We start from the raw sequence: 17,570 nt of genomic DNA on the forward strand, positions 1-17,570 counted from the left end.
TCACCCATTGCAGCACTTGACCATTCACTTTGATAGTGATTATGTGGTGGAAGCAGAAATGAGGTTGTGGCTTCGTCAACTAAGTCAAACATTCTACGCTTCACTGCAATTCTCCGTCGCTCCACAGGTCTTCCATATTTCACTTGCAAGGTAAGACTCGTAGTGAGAACGCCTTCTTTCACCCACTATCACAAGGAAAGACAGGTAACTGATGTAAACTTATGAGTCTTAACACGAATTAGGAGGATGTGCAGGAAAATGATGCCTTCGAAAATTTTATTCCGTTCTCAATATCGGTTGAGGTTTTACACGTCTTGCATATCACTCGGTCGACCATCCCACTTCGGTGACGCAAGTTACAGCCATCTGCCGCTAGAGCGCTACGAATTTCAGCGTTTAATACGGCGGTGTGTAATCGACTTTCATATCCGAAGAGTTCGTCCAGACGTGGAGCACTCTCAGCTTCAGCACGACAGTGCCACACTATTTAAGAGCGCCGCGACACCTGCAGTAGTTCGACGCTTTGGGTTCACTGTCATCGATCATCCTCCACACAGTTCCGACTTGGCCCAGTCTGATTTTCGTCTGTTTCTGCGACTTAAGGAAGACCTTCAAGGACTTCACTTTGATAGTGATTATGTGGTGGAAGCAGAAATGAGGTTGTGGCTTCGTCAACTAAGTCAAACATTCTACAGTGATGTTGTCACCAAACTCATCTCTTGTTGGCAGGGTGACTAAGTTCAGAAATGTGTATGTAAATATGAAGAATGAAGAAGTAGGAGGCTAATAACCTTGTTTTATTTAAGAAACTAAAAAAATAAGAGGCGTTACTCTTCAGGACAGCCTCGTATTTGCAATCAACCAATATTTGTCCTCTCACTGAACAGTGTGGCTTCCTTCCCAATTTCTCTTGTGATGACCAGCTCCTACATGTCACCCATTTCCTGTCGCACTAGCTCAACTTCTGTAAATCCGGCCATTTTTGTCAGCCTCAACCTACAGAAAGCATAGTCCATGTACGACATTTCGGTCTCCTTTTCAAATTCTTAACATACGCACTTCCAGTTAACTACGTTATCTTATTACATCCTTCCTATCTATTCGTCCCTCCTTTGTCACTGTTAATAATATCAATTCCTGTACCTTCCATTCATCTGTTGGAGGGCCCAAAGACTCTATCCTCTTTCCTCTCCTTTATCTCCTATATACACTGTTGTTATACACAAACCACCTCCACCAATCCACCTCCATCAGCATGCTAATGGCACCGCATTCCTTGTCCTTCACGCTTCATCTCAGAAATTCCAACTATCCCTCCAAATCCAACTTAATCAGCTTACCTTCTGATGTAAACAATGGCTTCTCAAGATGAATCCATCCAAAACCCAAACAATAATTATATCACAACCCACGTTCCCCCTCTTTGTCTCTATGACTTTTACCTTAACATTTACGACTGTTCTGTTCAGTTAACTAAAGCACTAAAATATCTTGGACTAACCCTGGACAGGCAGCAAATGTGGAAACCTCACCTCGTAACCATCCAACAGCAAACCTTCAATAGACTGAAACTACAAATAAACCAAATTTGACACATATACAAAATTTTGAGCAGACCTGTCCTCTTCTATGTAAATGTTACGTTGGTCTCTGCCCTCCAAATCCTCAAACACCATTCCCTCCATCTCGCTTTCCATATCCATTTTCCTTCACCCACATGGATCCTCTACCATTTCATCAAATTCTCTCCCCTCCTCACCCACGCCGAACACCTCTGCGTCTCCTGTATTACCCGCAAAACTAGATTACAATAACACCATTGTCTCCCTTCTGATCACCTACGCTGGTGTTCTGTTGCGCCTTTACAAACATGTCCTCGCACATACAAACACCCCAACGCAACTTCTACCAATTGTATCTGCCAGACAATGAGATCTGCCCAGATATTTATCCATCCCACCAACTTTAACTCTTCCCCAACTATCCCACCCCAAATCAGGACTCCTCTGCCCCTTTCGCTCTCCATTCATCCATATCCATTTTCTCTTGTTTCCACTACGCAACACACACATCAAACAGCACCTCACCCTCTGTCTTTCCCACCTTCTTTCCATCATTTACCACATAACAAATTATTGTGGATGCTGTATTGCTGCTCAGGGTAATAATTTCATTGTGTCATTGCTTATTCTACACGAGACTGATGGTTGACTATTTATTTACGTTTGAAACAAATATTTAAGGAAGAACATATTTTTATATTCCAGAACTATATTTCACCTTTGGTGAGATAGGAGTGATACTTATCGAAGCGTCACGTACTTCAGACGAATTGACTCGGCTACAAACCTGAGAGTTTTACATTAATGCAAGTCTCCGGGAAACACAGAGAGATCGTAACTATATTTTAATATTTGATTCTATCTTTTGTGAATAACTTTGATGTTTCTTGTGAGTTTTCCCGTGGTTTATGAGCTGTCGAAAAGAAGAAAAAACATGTCAGCTTACTTGAATGCTTGTGACTCCTCATGGTTGTGACACAGTGCGCTTGAAGTATTATATCACGTGTACTGGTAGTTTACGTCACTGATTATCACTGCTCAACTGCATTTGAAAGCGGTCTTGGATGTTCGATTTCTGACTATGTCACGATGCAATGTGGCATTACTATTTTGTGAATGAGGCGGATGTATTTAAGTACCCATGAACATCACTATTAATTTGTGTGAATGGAGTTTTTGCAAGTAATGATCCATCGTAGACACACGCAACTTTGAAGTGGTTGCAGTACGAAGCATTTTTTAAACAAAGGGTTGTGACCTTGTAACAATGGAAAGAATGATGCCAAATCTTGATACACGATGTATAGAACTATAGGAAGCAATAATTCTTTAATAAAAGCTATGACTGATGGTATACAATAAAAGTCAGGTAACGTATGTTGAAAAGAAGCCCTTATAGCTGGTTACATTCATCAACACTAACACATCACCTGTGTCAGTCACGTGAAGCCAAGAGACTACTCCTATTACGGAATCGCCAATCATAGCACCGCTGCCGTGATCACCCTGCAAGTAAAAAAATGCTTTAGTCCACACTATTGCAGATGCAGAGATCAAAGCATAAATTTACGAATAATCGTAATAGACTAACCACAGTTTATTTAGATGAATACGCAAGCACAGAGTCACATTCAGTGTTCAAGTCGTCAGCACGAGATGCAGTTAGAAAAAATGAAGTTTGTAAGACCTATGCAGCCCTCCACCTATTACTTGACGAAATGTAGTCATATCTAAACTTCTAGCGACTTTTTGTATGATTAGTGACAGCACAACAAGTTCGAAGTATAGCCACTCTCTTTTACGTTTGCAGACTGGGTGCGATAGTGGCATTTAGACACAGTAAGCAGATAATTACAGTCTAATTCAAGTTCTGAAGGCTTTAAAATCGGTCTGTATTGGAAGAAAGCTTAGAGAGTACTGATGCTTAGTTGGACATCTGTCTTCAAGGTGGCTTCGCCACTAGAGAAAGAGTCGACGTGACACCCTAAGATAAATTCTGAGAAAATAAAGAAGAGTTTTGGTAAGCGAAATCTGTTCTACATCTATATACTCCGCATGTCATCTTAGCATGCGTGGCAGAGGATCCTTCCTGTTCCCCTTTCCTGTTTTTCAACACATCGTGTTGGTAAGCCTCAGGATGAGCTCGACGCTCTCTCTAGGTTTGACTTCATGGGCATTTGCGAAATATATGTAGGAGGAAGCAGTATGTTTGTTGACTCTTCCAAGAACGCAATCTCTAGGAAATTCAAAAGTACAGCGTGCTGCGCAACACAACGTCACAGGGTTTGGCTGTGCTTCTCGACAATCGATAATAGCAAAACCAAGGCACTACGTTTCTATGTTTAAATATACTGTAACCTCAACGTGAATTTCTAGTTAGAGATAACATGAACTATCTCGTGATTGAGTGAAGCATATTTTGAAACCGTGGTCCACTGCCAGTCCTCAGAGTCGGAGCAGCGAACATTGAACAACATACATCCTTCACTCAGTGCCAATTAAGTCAGTATTACACTACACACCTATCGTATAGAAGTCTGCACCAACACCCCCAGCCTATAAGACTGGAACTGCCAACTTTTTCGTTAGCCCTGTCACAACATACACCTAACGCGTAAGTCTTCACTAGCGCCACAAGTATTCCGAAATGCAGACTTGTTTGCATTGTTTAGTGTGAAAGATGTAAAGCTCTTATTTACTCACACTGAAACTTATGAGAAGCCTAGGTTCGTATTTATTAAGCAATTATTGTCATCTTGTGCAGCTAGAATGAAATTATATTATGATCATAGACGATGACTTCCTCCATAACTGAGTGGTCAGTGCAGTGGATTGCCACGCAAGAGACCTGGGTTCGATTACCTGCCGGATCATAGATTCTCTGCGCCCAGAGACTGGGTGTTGTGTTGTCATCATCATAACATCCACAGCGACACGCAAGTCGCCGATGTGTCGTCAACTAAAAAGACTTACACCAGGCAGCCAGGCTTTCTGCGGCTGGGGCTCCAGCCTAATCACACTCATAATCATTATTATTATATTGAATTGCAGTCTCAAGTGTTCATAGTACGTCATACTGGTAGAAGCAAATTATGAAAGTTACGTGTCACTGCATTTTGGACATGGAGGAGGCAGTCATCTACACAGCACTTGTCGTGACAGTGTTTGCCGTTGTAGTTAGGAGAAGCACAGAACGACGAGATCATGCCGCGGGTAGGAACAGGATTCGACGCTGGCTGGGAAGGAGGGGTGAGGCAGTGACATATACCCTCCTGTTAGCGAAGAAATTGAGGCCCGAAGACCCACCGGAATTTAGGAACGAAGTCGGAATGGATATATCTTGTTTTGAAAAGCTGCCGTCGATTTACATGACGGGATTAGAGCAAACGACACAATAGTAATGGATCAACACATGGTTTGACATTTCGATTGTGTCCCATACATGTTCGATGGGATTCATGTCGAGTCATCTGAGCCGGCCGTGGTGGCCATGCGGCTCTAGGCGCTGTAGTCCGGAACCGCGCGACAGCTACGGTCGCAAGTTCGAATCCTGCCTCGGGCATGGATGTGTGTGATGTCCTTAGGTTAGTTAGGTTTAAGTAGTTCTAAGTTCTAGGGGGCTGATGACCTCAGATGTTAAGTCCCATAGTGCTCAGAGCCATTTTTTTCGAGTCATCTGATGGCTCGAATTATCCAGCATGTTCTTCAAACCTATCCACCTGGTGACATGGACCACTACCATTGATAGAAATTCCATAGCTGTTTGGGAACACAAGGTCCAAATGGTGTCCAAGTAGTCGAACTTAACCATTTCCGGTCAGTGATGGGAATACTTGTATTTTTCTTTTTTCTTTCTTCCTCGGGCCTTCGTCCCGCTCCAACGCGGGGTCGGCTATTTTATGAGAGATTTGGCAGTGGTAATTGCAGAGGGTGGCCGAATGCCCTCCTTGTCGCCACCCCGAACCCCCCAGGACAGAGGTAGTGTACCCCAGCTGTCTACGTCTAGTGTAACTCATGAAATAGTGCGAACGTTTTCAAATGTCTGTGAGTCGTGTAACTGAGGCGGAACTTGGGGATCAGCCAGGTATTCACCTAGTGCGATGTGGAAAACGGCCTAAAAACCACATCCAGGCTGGCTGCCATACCGGCCCTCGTCGTTAATCCGCCGTGCGGATTCGATCCGGGGCCATCGCGCCTACCCGAATCCAGGAAGCAGCGCATCAGCGCTCTCGGCTTCCCTGGCAGGTTGATGGGAATACTTGTATACACTTCACTTAACACATACAAAGTCTGGTATCTGTACTGTAAATTAGCAAAAAATGCAATATTTTATTATATCAGTGCAAAATGTTTGTAAATTATAGATATTTATGTGAAACTGTGAAACATTACACGAAAACTGTGGACTTGTGTGAGTTTTATGTGGTATACAATTTACCTTATAATTGTGCCATACGAATGTGTTATGTTATCTTGACAAAAGGTGCTTAGTTTTCAACGTAAGAAAGCTTCTATTTCCGCATCCAGTACGAACTTCGTAAAAATGTCGATAGTCTTATCACATTTGAAGAGAAATTATGGTGCAAAGGTACGTTCGTTAACAGGTATTTGCTTGTCCTTCTCAGTCTTTGATCCTTACAGTATAGAGTCAGGGTACCTGAAGTACAGTCATTCACAAAATAACAAGAAAAATCTAAGAGAGTAGAGTAAATTCTTACTTTCTTTGCAGTGCAGTTTTGACACGTGAGTCTCTGCTGGGAGTACTTATTCATATTTCGTATTTCTCTGGGATATTTACATTATGTAACGCCGCAAGTTAATCGGTTACATTCCATTTAAGCAGAGTTCACACGATTATGGAGCCACCACCAGCTAGCACAGTGCGTTTTTGGCAACTTGGGACCGTGGCTTCGTATCGTCTGAGTCAAACTCGCTTGTTATCATCAGCTCTTGCCAACTGAAATCGGGACACATCTGACTAGGCCACAGCTTTCCAGTCGTCTAGGATCCAACTCATGTGGTGACGAGCCGCTGAGAGGCGCTGCAGGCGAATGTTATGCTGTTAGCAAAGGTACTTGGGTTGGTCGTCTGCTTCCATAGCCAAATTTCGCCGCACTTTCGTTATGGGTACGTTCTTCTTACGTCCCTCGTACCAATTTCTACAGGTATTTCGCAAGGTTCATCTTGTCTGTTAGCACTGGCAACTTTACGCAAACACCGTTGCACTCGGTCGCTAAATGATGTCCGTCTGCTACTGCGTTGTCCGTCGTCCATGAATGGCTGCAAATGGTCTCCAGGTAGCCGACCTTAACCATTTACAGTCAACGAACCCTTCAGTTCGACCAGAGGAAGCAGTCCATGTAAACACAGCCCACACCATTATGAAGCCACCACCAGCTTGCACGGTGCCTTGTTGACAACTTGTGCCCATGCCTTCGTGGGGTCTGCACCACTCTCGAATCCTGCCATCAGCTATTAACAACCGAAATCGGGACTCTTCTGACCAGGCCACGGGTTTTCATTCGTCTAGGGACCAAACCATATGGTGACGAGCCCAAGAGAGACGGTGCGAGCGATGCTGTGCTATTAGCGAAGGCAGTCGCTTCGGTCATCTGCTGCCATGACCCATTAACGCCGGATTTCGTCGCACTGTAGGAGAGGTACGTTCATCTTACATCCTACATTGACTTCTGTTGTTATTTCAGGCTGTCTTGCCTGTCTGTCAGCACCGACAACTATACCCAATCGCCAGTCTCCGTCGTTAAGCGAAGGCGTTGTCCCTGGTGAAGGGTAATGCCTGAAATTTGGTATTCTCGGCAGACTCTTGTCATTGTGCAGCTCGGGATATTGAATTCCCTAATGACTTCCGAAATGGGATCTCGCATGCGCCTAGCCCCTACTACCATTAAATCCTGTCATGCGCCCAGAATCATGTCGAAAATTTTTTTATGTTAATTACCTGGGTACAAATGACAGCTCCACCAATGCACTGTCCTTTTACATCTTGTGTACGCGATACTACCGCCATCTGTATATGTGCATATCGCTATCCCATGACTTTTGTCACTTCAGTGTAGATAGGTGTAACGTAACATGCAACCACATTGAAGGGATATCTGTGGAGAATCCAGACTAAGATATAGTTCCTGAAGATTGCCAGTTATTACTGTGGTGTCACCGCCAGACACCACCCTTGCTAGGTGGTAGCTTTAAATCGGCCGCGGTCCATTAGTACATGTCGGACCCGCGTGTCGCCACTGTGTGATCGCAGACCGAGCGCCACCGCAAGGCAGGTCTCGAGATACGGACTAGCACTCGCCCCAGTTGTACGGACGACTTTGTTAGCGACTACATGGACGAAGCATTGCTCATTAGCCGAGCCAATAGTTAGAATAGCCTTCAGCTAAGTCAATGGCTACGACCTAGCAAGACGCCATTAGTAACATTGCATGTATCTAAAGAGTCTACTTGTATCGCCACAATCTCCAGATGTACCAAAAGGATGGATTAAAGTTAAGTATTACAGAAGCTACGTACTTTTCTTTATAGCATTCATTACGTATCCTGTTTCAGACCTCACGCCATCCTGCTTTAACTTAGCGCGTGCCTTTCGGCTTCCTCTCATTGTGTCTAGGCTGTCTTGTCTAGACACAACAATTACAGGGGCAGCAGGCTGGATGATTGACTGATATGGACTAGCAACATTAAACAACATGATCTAGCTACGATGATACTCTGGCACAGCTGAAGGCATGGGGAAACTTCAGCCATTATACTTACTGAGGGCAGGAAGCTCTTCTGTCTGCTTTGATGTTGATGGTATCCTCCTGGATACAACATTTTGGAGGTAAAATAGATTCGGATCTCCAAGCAGTAATTTATCAGGAGGATTTCATTAGAAAAAAAGAACGCAGATTTGACACTTAAGAATAGGAGCGCATTACATTAGGGATTTTAATTGTAGAGGTGCGTTACAGAATAGATAGATTACAAATAGACCGATTGCAGTTAGATGTAGTTGTCATTAGTGAAGAACTGCAGCGGCAGGAGAAACAAGGTTTATGGTTAAGTGAGTGGTAATTATCAACTGTAGATAAAATAGGGGTAAGTTGGATTGCGCTTGCTGAGGATAGACTTGGGTGGAGAGCTGCATTACACTAGATTTAACAGTGTAGACCACGATAACAACTTTGAAATCGCGTGACATGACTACAAGAATGAACTGCAGCTGAAATTAAACTGACGTAGGACAATAATGATGGACTAGGACGTCGACATATACATCTCTACCCTGCAAGCAGATTTACGAGTTTCTTTATCCATCAGCGCAAAGCATTTGGGAAGGAAGGTACATAATTAATTTAAGTATTTGAGATTGTTCTATGTTTGCTGCTGATGGTACATACCTTCAGAATTACAGTTCGTTGTGAATGAAACTACTCGTAGCATCCTGATTCATGACACTGAAGTGAGACGTGGCGCACTGTAATTTGTTGGAGAAACGATCGAATATAGCTGGGTTTCAACTGACAACACATCATTTTAGCAGAAACAATTTCATCAGTATGGACTTCAACTCTATCCTTGAAAGCATTAGAAGTAGGGGAGCAACATGTGCTCGACCACAGCAAGGACAATGTTTTTCGCAATTATCGCTAATTTCACAGTGGGTAGCAGCAGTGATGAAGAAATGGAAGATTCAGCTTCTTATGACGTCATTTAGTTGCCATTATGTGTGGTACTAGCACTGTAATACTGCATTACGTGGACAAACGATGGTATACACATACACACACACAAACACACACACAAACACACACACACACACACACACACACACACACTCACACAGACTAATAAGCCAGAACAACATGACCACCTACATAATACCAGGTTTGCCCGTCTTTGGTATGGATAACAGCAGCGACGCATTGGAGGGGTAGGCACCACATCCGCACACACAATTCACCTAAATCCCGTAAATTCCGCGGAAGGGGGAGGGGGGGGGGGTGGAGGTGAGCTCTGATGGCACACTGGATCACATCCCAGATGTTTTCAGTTGGGCTCAGATTTGGCGAGTGTGGGCCCCAGCACATCAATTGGAACTCACCACTGTGTTCTTCGATCCACTCCTCCACACTCCTGGCCGTGAGACGTGACCCATTATCGTGCTGAAAAATGCAACTGCCGTCGGAAAAGATGATCGCCATGAAGAGGTGTATGTGATCTGGAACCAGGGTACTATACCCTTTGGCCGTCATGGTGCCTTGCACAATGCCCACTGGACACATGGATGTCCACGTAAACATTCTGCAGAGCATAATGGAGCAGCCTCCAGCTTGTCTCCGTCCTGCAGTACAGGTTTCAAGGAACTGTTACCCTGGAAGAAGACGGATTCGTGCCATCCCATCAGCATGATGAAGAAGTTACTGGGACTCTTCAGACCACGCAAAGCCCCGCCACAGCGCCAATATCCAAAGTCGATGGTCAGATGCCCATTTCAGTCATAATTGACAATGTTATGGTGTTAGCATTGGTACATTCATGGCTTGTTGGCTGCGGAGGCCCATCGTTAGAATTGTTCAGTGCACTGGTTTTTCCACCACAGTTCGCTGCCTCTTCTATTACATCAGTCTTCCCAGCCTACGAAGTCTGACATCTGTAATGAGGGACGGCCATCTGACCCCATGACGTCTGGACATGGTTTCACATTGGTTTAGTCGCGTATTGAAGATATTCACCACAGCACTCCTCGAACACCTGATAAGGTGTGCACTTTCTGAAACGCTCATATCGAGCTTCCGGGACACCACGATCTGCCCTCAGTCAAACTCAGATACATCGCGAGTCGTCCCCATCCTACACACAGACAGCACACTCACGGACACTATAAGCACCGTACTTACGTCTGACCAGCAGTCATTCCTCGCCAGGTGACGCTGCTATCGCCTGGATGGTTTATATCGATAACGGGTCGGTGGTCGTAATTTTCTGGCTGATTAGTGTATATACAGTGAATGGCTGAGGTATGACAACAGAAATCCGATACCTATGATTAAATTATGTTCTTATCATCATTATGAAATGCAGATACTGATACACATGTTTACACACGTGTTGCTCTAAACTGTCTTATTTATCACTCTAATAACAACTTATGACGTCATTTCTTACAATCTTATTTCACACCAAACACCTGTAGCATAATGTAAATATTGCAGTGAAATACAAAGTATGACTAATTACCTACAGCAAAGTTTCATAGTCCAAAAATACACAGCATTGAAAAGAAAGTACGAATTTACTCTATTGTCTTAGAATTTTTGTGTTTTTTAGTGAATAGCTATGTTTCAGGTACGCTGACTCTGCACTGTAAGGATCACTGACTGAGAAGGACAAGGAAATACCTGTTCACGAATGTACCTCAACACCATAATTTTTCGTGAAATGTGATGACACTTTCAACATTTTTACAAAGTTCCTGCTAGGTGCGGAAATAGAGGCTTTCTTATATTCAAAAGTCAGTATCATTTGTCAAGATAATGTAAAACATTCGTATGGCAGAATTATACGATTAACTCTATATCATATAAATCTCATAGAAGGCCATAATTTTCGTATAAAGTGACATAATTTCACACTAAAATCTATAATTTTCAACATTTTTGCACCAATATTAAAATATATTATATATTTTGCCAGTTTACCGTACACGTACCACACTTTGCAGGTAGTAATTGAAGTATATGCAAGTATTCCAACATAAACGTAATGTTTCGATATATGTAGTTGATAGGACCAAAAATACGCTGTACTCCAATCATACCTTGCAAACGGTAGAAACATTATCTACAAACTCAAAATTCGATGTAGTACCAGTAACATTATGAGTTTTCATGATCTTCAGGGCTGAAAATTCGCTTAACAACTGCCCTTAACACAGCCTGTCCAAATAGTGTTTTGAAAGTACGAAGTAACCCGACGGCAGGGCTGTAGTGGCGTTGGGGTGAGGAGAAGAAGGAAGACTGGAGATGGGCAGTGACGGCACGGTGCAACCGCTGTCAAGACCCCGTCAACTTCACTGCTGCCCATTAAAATGGCAGCACTGGGAAGGATAAAAGGAAGAAATGAAATTTTATTCATTGCGTGCGAATAGTGAAGGAGGAAGAATTTGGAGTTCATGTGGGGGTATACAGGTTGTTAGGTTTACTATGTGGAGTTGCCACCATTGGCAGCAACAATTGGTCCCAATTCAGCTGTTTCATCGAGTAGGACTCACCTTGAATGTTACTTGTTAAAGAGCCACTTTCAGTTTTCCAATTACCTTCTTTCGTTATCTCACAAACTAGTCTTTTCTGATATTTTGAAAAGATGTTTCATAACCATTATCGATTGCGATCAGTCAGGATTTTTCATCGGCTAGAAGCTGTCAAAACGATAATTTGTACCTGTAGCTTTGAATATGTAGACAACTGACTGGTGAATTGGTGATAGATGCTGCTCCCTATCTTTGTGAGACAGTTCATTTTATTATGGTAATTCGAAGGGAACTGCTCATGAGAAAGGATACTCTATTAACTTATTCATGACATGCTCCCATGCTGTGACCAACTTTTTCACTATTTCGTGTTTCTAACTTGCTATGAATTATTAAAGTGAGTATCTATTCATCTGCATAGTTTACAAGGAATTAGCGTTTTTCTGAACATGAACAATACAGTGGCCTGACTCATAACCCAGAGTCGAGAACTGTTAGTGCAATGCCAACAAGGGCTGAAGTGTCAAGAGAGGCCACAGGATTAATACAGTCTAATTAACGTTTCTGTTTGTTGCCAGATGGTTGGGGAGCGATGAACAAATTTATTTACTGTGAAATTACAGAGAGCAGTAGAGTTCTAGAGCACTTGACAGTGATGAACTGTAAGTGAATAGTTTTCCTTGTTTGTTGTACTGTAAGAATTCGTTGGCATGCCTTTGCACTTAGACGATGTTGATTCAAATTGGAGAAAGCTCAGATAAAATGTTCATGAGTTTCACAGTGAGTTTCAGGGCATGAGTGTTTGGCACCACTAGAATTTTGAGACTATTGTATTGTGTGGAATATCAAGTTCTCTATTTTTCGTTTAATTAATATCAGTACGCGCATAATCAGGCAGTCCATAAGTTCCTTATTGTAAATTTTGTGCAGTGACTTTTTATTTGTTTATATGGCTATTTTCACGTGTTGTATATGAGAATTTCCTGTGTAATGGAGACATATTAAAGAAAGGTACCTACTGATCTTCAGTAAAATCTAGGTTATATCTTGTTACAGATATGCTTTCTATAGATTTTTGTGTATTTCTTTGTTATTAACAGTTCTTTTCTTTATGTGATAATTTGCAGTTTGGTACAGTTTCTATGAGTTCTCTCTCTCTCTCTCTCTCTCTCTCTCTCTCTCTGTGTGTGTGTGTGTGTGTGTGTGTGTGTGTGTGTGTGTGTTGTGCGACATCTGGTGCGATTGTGTACCGCTGTTCATGTGGTGGACTTAACATGGTTGATTTGATACAAATGTTGTTCTTTATCTTATTAATATCTTTGATTACAAGATTGTATGAATATGCTGGAACTGCAGTGAAATGACACAAATGAACCTTGATTAGTGATCAGTTGAAAGGATATATTCTGTATAGTCAGGCTTAGTTTGAGATGGCATTGAATGAAGAGTCGGAGGTGCTCATACCAGTGTACATAGTGGCTTTGTGTATCTGAATGTTAAGCTTCGTCTGAGAGTGCAGTATCCATTTTCCAGGTTAACTGCTCTGGGTGATACGGTTGTTCTATTTTTGCATCTGGTAAATCTAGTTTTTAGTTTCCCACTGTCTCCTGGTCTGTAAACCCATGTGGGTGTGGTAAAGAAACACATTTATTGTTCTACTATTGAGGCAAGATAATTCAAACATGAGGATGATTATTTCATCTTTTATTTTCTGTGCGGCTTGCTTGCTCTTGTTCTGTCATATATCTATATGAGTGTGTATGTGCTACTATGAGCTTACTTGATGTGGAAATAGTGTGAGAAGGTTAGTCATATATGGATAACTATGTGTCCAAGAGGGTGTTCAGAAAGTTTGAAAGTTTGATTTTCTGATGAATGTCATCAGTAATTAGAAAATCTGATATGAAGATTTGGTTTGAAAGCTAATGTTTTACCTTTTGTAACGAGATGTCAGGGAAGGGATGGTTAATGAGATCATAAAATGTACTTTCCTTTTTAGTGAGAGTTTTCTTATGTGACAGAAATGATTGGTGCAGCCAGCAGTGATACTGAATATTTATTTACAACAACAGCACCCATTTGGATCTCTGGGTGGGCACTACTCAGGAGGAAGTCGTTATCAGGAGAGAAAAAAACTGGCGTTCTATGGATCGGAGTGTGTGGTCTCAGATCCCTTAATCAGATATGAAGGTTAGAAAATTTTAAAAATGAAACAGATAGGATGAAATTAGAGTGTAAATTAGTGAGGTTGGGCGCCAGAAGAAGTAGGACTTCTCGTCAGATGAATACAAAATCAAATAAGGGTAATGCAGAAGTAGGTATGATATTGAGTAAAGAAACAGGAACACAGATACGCTACTATGAACTGTATAGTGAACACAATATTGTAGCCAAGATAGACGCGAAGCACACAACCACCAGAGCAGTGTAAGTTTTTATGCCAACTAGCACCGCAGATGATGAAGAGATTGAAGTAATGTATGATGAGATAAAAAAGTTATTCAGATAGTTAAGGGAGACGAAAATTTAATGGTCATGGAGGTTGGAATTCGTTACTAGGAAAAGGAAGGCAAGAAAAAATAGTAGGTGAATATTGACTGCGGGAAAGGAATGTAAAAGGAAGCTGCCTTGTAGAATTTTGCACAGAGAATGATGTAATCGTGGCTTAAACTTGGTTTAAGAATCATGAAAGAAGGTTGTATACGTGGGGAGATCTGGAGACACCGGAAGGTTACACATTGTTATATAACGGTAAAATAGAGATTTGGAGCCAAATTGTAAAACATTTGCACAGGCAGACGTAGAGTCTGACCACAATGTATTGGTTATGAACTTAAAACTGAAGACACTGCAAAAAGCTAGGAATTTAAGGAGATGGAACTGGTTAAACTGAAGGAACCAGAGGTTCTAGAGAGTTGCAGAGGGAGCATTAGGGAACGATTGCCAAGGACAGTAGAAAGGAGTATGGTAGAAGAAGAATGGGTAACTATGAGAGATGAAATGGTGAAGGCAGCAGAGGGTCAAGTAGGTAAAAAGACGAAGTCTAGAAGAAATCTCTGGGTACCACAAGAGATGTTGAATTTAATTGATGGAAGGAGAAAATATAGCAATGCCGTAAATGAAGTAGGAGAAAGGGAATACAAAGACCTAAAAACTGAGATCGACAGGAAGTGCCAAATGGCTAAGAAGGAATCGCTGGAGGACAAATGTAACGATTTAGATGAATATATTACTAGGGGAAAGTTAATTGCTCCCTAGAGGAAAATTAAAGAGACATTAGAAGAAGAGAGAACCATATGAATGAATATCAAGAGCTGAGATGGAAAAACCATCGTAAGCAAAAAAAGGTAAGGCGGAAAAACACTATGCCTGAACAGGTTATGAAGGCCCATTGGAACCGACCGGCCGCCGTGTCATCCTCCGCCCACAAGCATCACTGGATGTGGATATGGAGGGGCATGTGGTCAGCACACCAATGTCCTTGTCATATATTAGTTTATGAGACTGGGGAAAGCAGAAAGATGGAAGGAATACATAGAGGGTCTAGACAAGACAGATGTGGAATACATAGTGTCTATAGAAGAGTGTGCAATATTATGGAAATGGACGTAGTTGTATATGAGATGGGAGATACGATAATGGGTGAAGAATTTGACAGAGCACGTAATGACCGAAGTCGAAACGAGGCTGCAGAAGTAGACAACTTTCTTTTTGATCTACTGATAGCCTTGGGAGTGTCAGCCATGACAGAACTTTTCCATCACCTGAGGAAGATGCTTAAAGACAGGCGAAACACCATCAGACATGAAGAAGAATATAATAATTCCAATTTCAAAGAAAGCAGGTGCTGACAGATGTGAAAATTAGCGAACTAACAGTTTAATAAGTCATGGTTGCAGAACACTAACACGAATTCCTTTCAGAAGAATGGAAAAACTGACAGAAGTCGACCTTGGGGACGATTAGTTAGGATATTGGAGAGTTGTAGGAACATGCGAGGCAATACTGACTATGGTTTTTCATAGCAGATAGGTTAAGGAAAGGCAAACCGTGATTTATATCATTTGTATACTTAGACAAAGTTTTTAACAATGGTGACTGGAATATTCTCTTCCAAATTTTAGAGGTGGCAGGGGTAAAATACAGGGAGTGAAAGACTACCTACAATTTGTACAGAAACCAGATGGCGATATATGGTGATCCTTCCTTGTCGTGGCCAGACTTGGCACACTGGAAACTTGGTGACGAGTGCGGCTGCCCTCAAGACCACGGGCACTGGGTAACTATCATATCCGAATGGCCCAAAAATCTGTGTACTGAACAATCTGAGAGTTGATCAAATGGAGACTTACAATGGGACACCTCTCAAACTCATTCTGGTGCTCGTAACTCCGCATAACCCGAATACATAGCATCTCTCTCACCTTCACAGCTATCACTTAACTTTTGAAGCTGTTCGTCCTCATTATATGCACAACGAGGTTCGGCAACAGCGCTAAGCACGTAAAACGCTAATGCATACTCATGACCCTTCCACCTGATATAGACAAGTTCAGCTCTAACCATTTCGGATATTCTAATGGCGAGTGCATGTACGAAGACTGAATCTGCAATCGATGATATGAAGGTTAATGAGGTACTCTTTATCTGTATTGGACACATTCATTCTGCTTTTTGTTATTCAGAAAACAATGTCTTATATTTTTGGATCGTTTAGAAACGGTTCACACCCAAACGCCTAAGATGTGAAGGCCAGTTGTGTTATTATAGGTCAGCTAAATGACCGCAAAAGCTCATCGAGTATTTCTGCAACGTATATCTTACACTAACATCCGACAGTGCCGTCTGAGTGCTACACTGTTTTTGTAGGGTAGTGTACAAAGATATCTTCTGTCCAGCTTTTATGGTCAGTCAGATAGATTATCCAACTCAGAATGGGTTGAACACTAGTTGAACCTTAACCACCGTTTCTGCCCAGCTGTGTAATCCCTTTTGAAAACAGTTTTAAGCCACAGTGACATGACAGACCTTTCATCCTTCGAATATTGAAGTTATATAACAGTACTTACCAAACAGCCATGACTTTCTGCATGTGTTGGAGTGGCACACATAGAGCGGGCGTGGAGTTCGGGTATATGTTTCAGACATTCATCACGAGGCATGATTTTTGTCGTTGCATAACGCAAAACGTCTCCAGGTGGAGTATGTTCTTTAAGTGTCCCCCACCCGGTGACGAAGACAAAGAGGTTACCTACGGAAAACAAGTGTTTCATGAAATATGTTTCACTTGCCTATTATTACTTCATAGTACAGTGATTATATTTACCTGTAGGCGTGATCTCCATGTTTATTGGCTGAATGTAGTCATTCATAATAAAAGGAGAGTACACAATGAACACTGCCACGTCGTTGCGAGGGATATTGCTGTAAAAATGTGAAAAGGCAATAATTACTGACACCTTTATGTTTGTATCAAGAAGCTATCTCTACGCTGCACTGACGAAGGACTGTCCCTTTATGCTCTTTGTATTGTCTTACTTCCGTTGCTTTTGTTTTAAAGAAAAAATAAACTATCGCTAACATAAAGTAGATAAACCGGCATAGCCTTTCAAACTCAAAACATTAGAGGATTGGTAAAGTAAAAATATTTTGATTGATGAATGAGTGTCATTGCCTTGTTTTCTGAGAATGTGTTCGACATTCACATGTGATGTATTCCAGTTTTTCCCTTTGTAAGAATTATCGTTAAA

At 42.0% G+C, this 17,570-nt stretch overlaps 1 protein-coding gene across 1 annotated transcript in view; it reads right to left on the reverse strand.

Annotated features, from left to right (window-relative positions):
• Positions 1-2,849: 2,849 nt before the first annotated feature.
• LOC124547301 (coagulation factor IX-like) overlaps positions 2,850-17,570 on the reverse strand; it is a 32,751-nt gene continuing 18,030 nt past the window's right edge. Inside the window, exons 3-5 of the mRNA XM_047125097.1 lie at positions 17,147-17,244; positions 16,890-17,071; positions 2,850-3,068 (exon numbers count right to left, since the gene is read on the reverse strand). Of these exons, the coding sequence (XP_046981053.1) occupies positions 2,928-3,068; positions 16,890-17,071; positions 17,147-17,244 (421 nt within the window). The 3' untranslated portion in view covers positions 2,850-2,927. The remainder of the gene's footprint in view (positions 3,069-16,889; positions 17,072-17,146; positions 17,245-17,570) is intronic.

The sequence above is a fragment of the Schistocerca americana genome, chromosome 1 (genome assembly GCF_021461395.2).
Source record: "Schistocerca americana isolate TAMUIC-IGC-003095 chromosome 1, iqSchAmer2.1, whole genome shotgun sequence".
Classification (NCBI taxonomy): domain Eukaryota; kingdom Metazoa; phylum Arthropoda; class Insecta; order Orthoptera; family Acrididae; genus Schistocerca; species Schistocerca americana.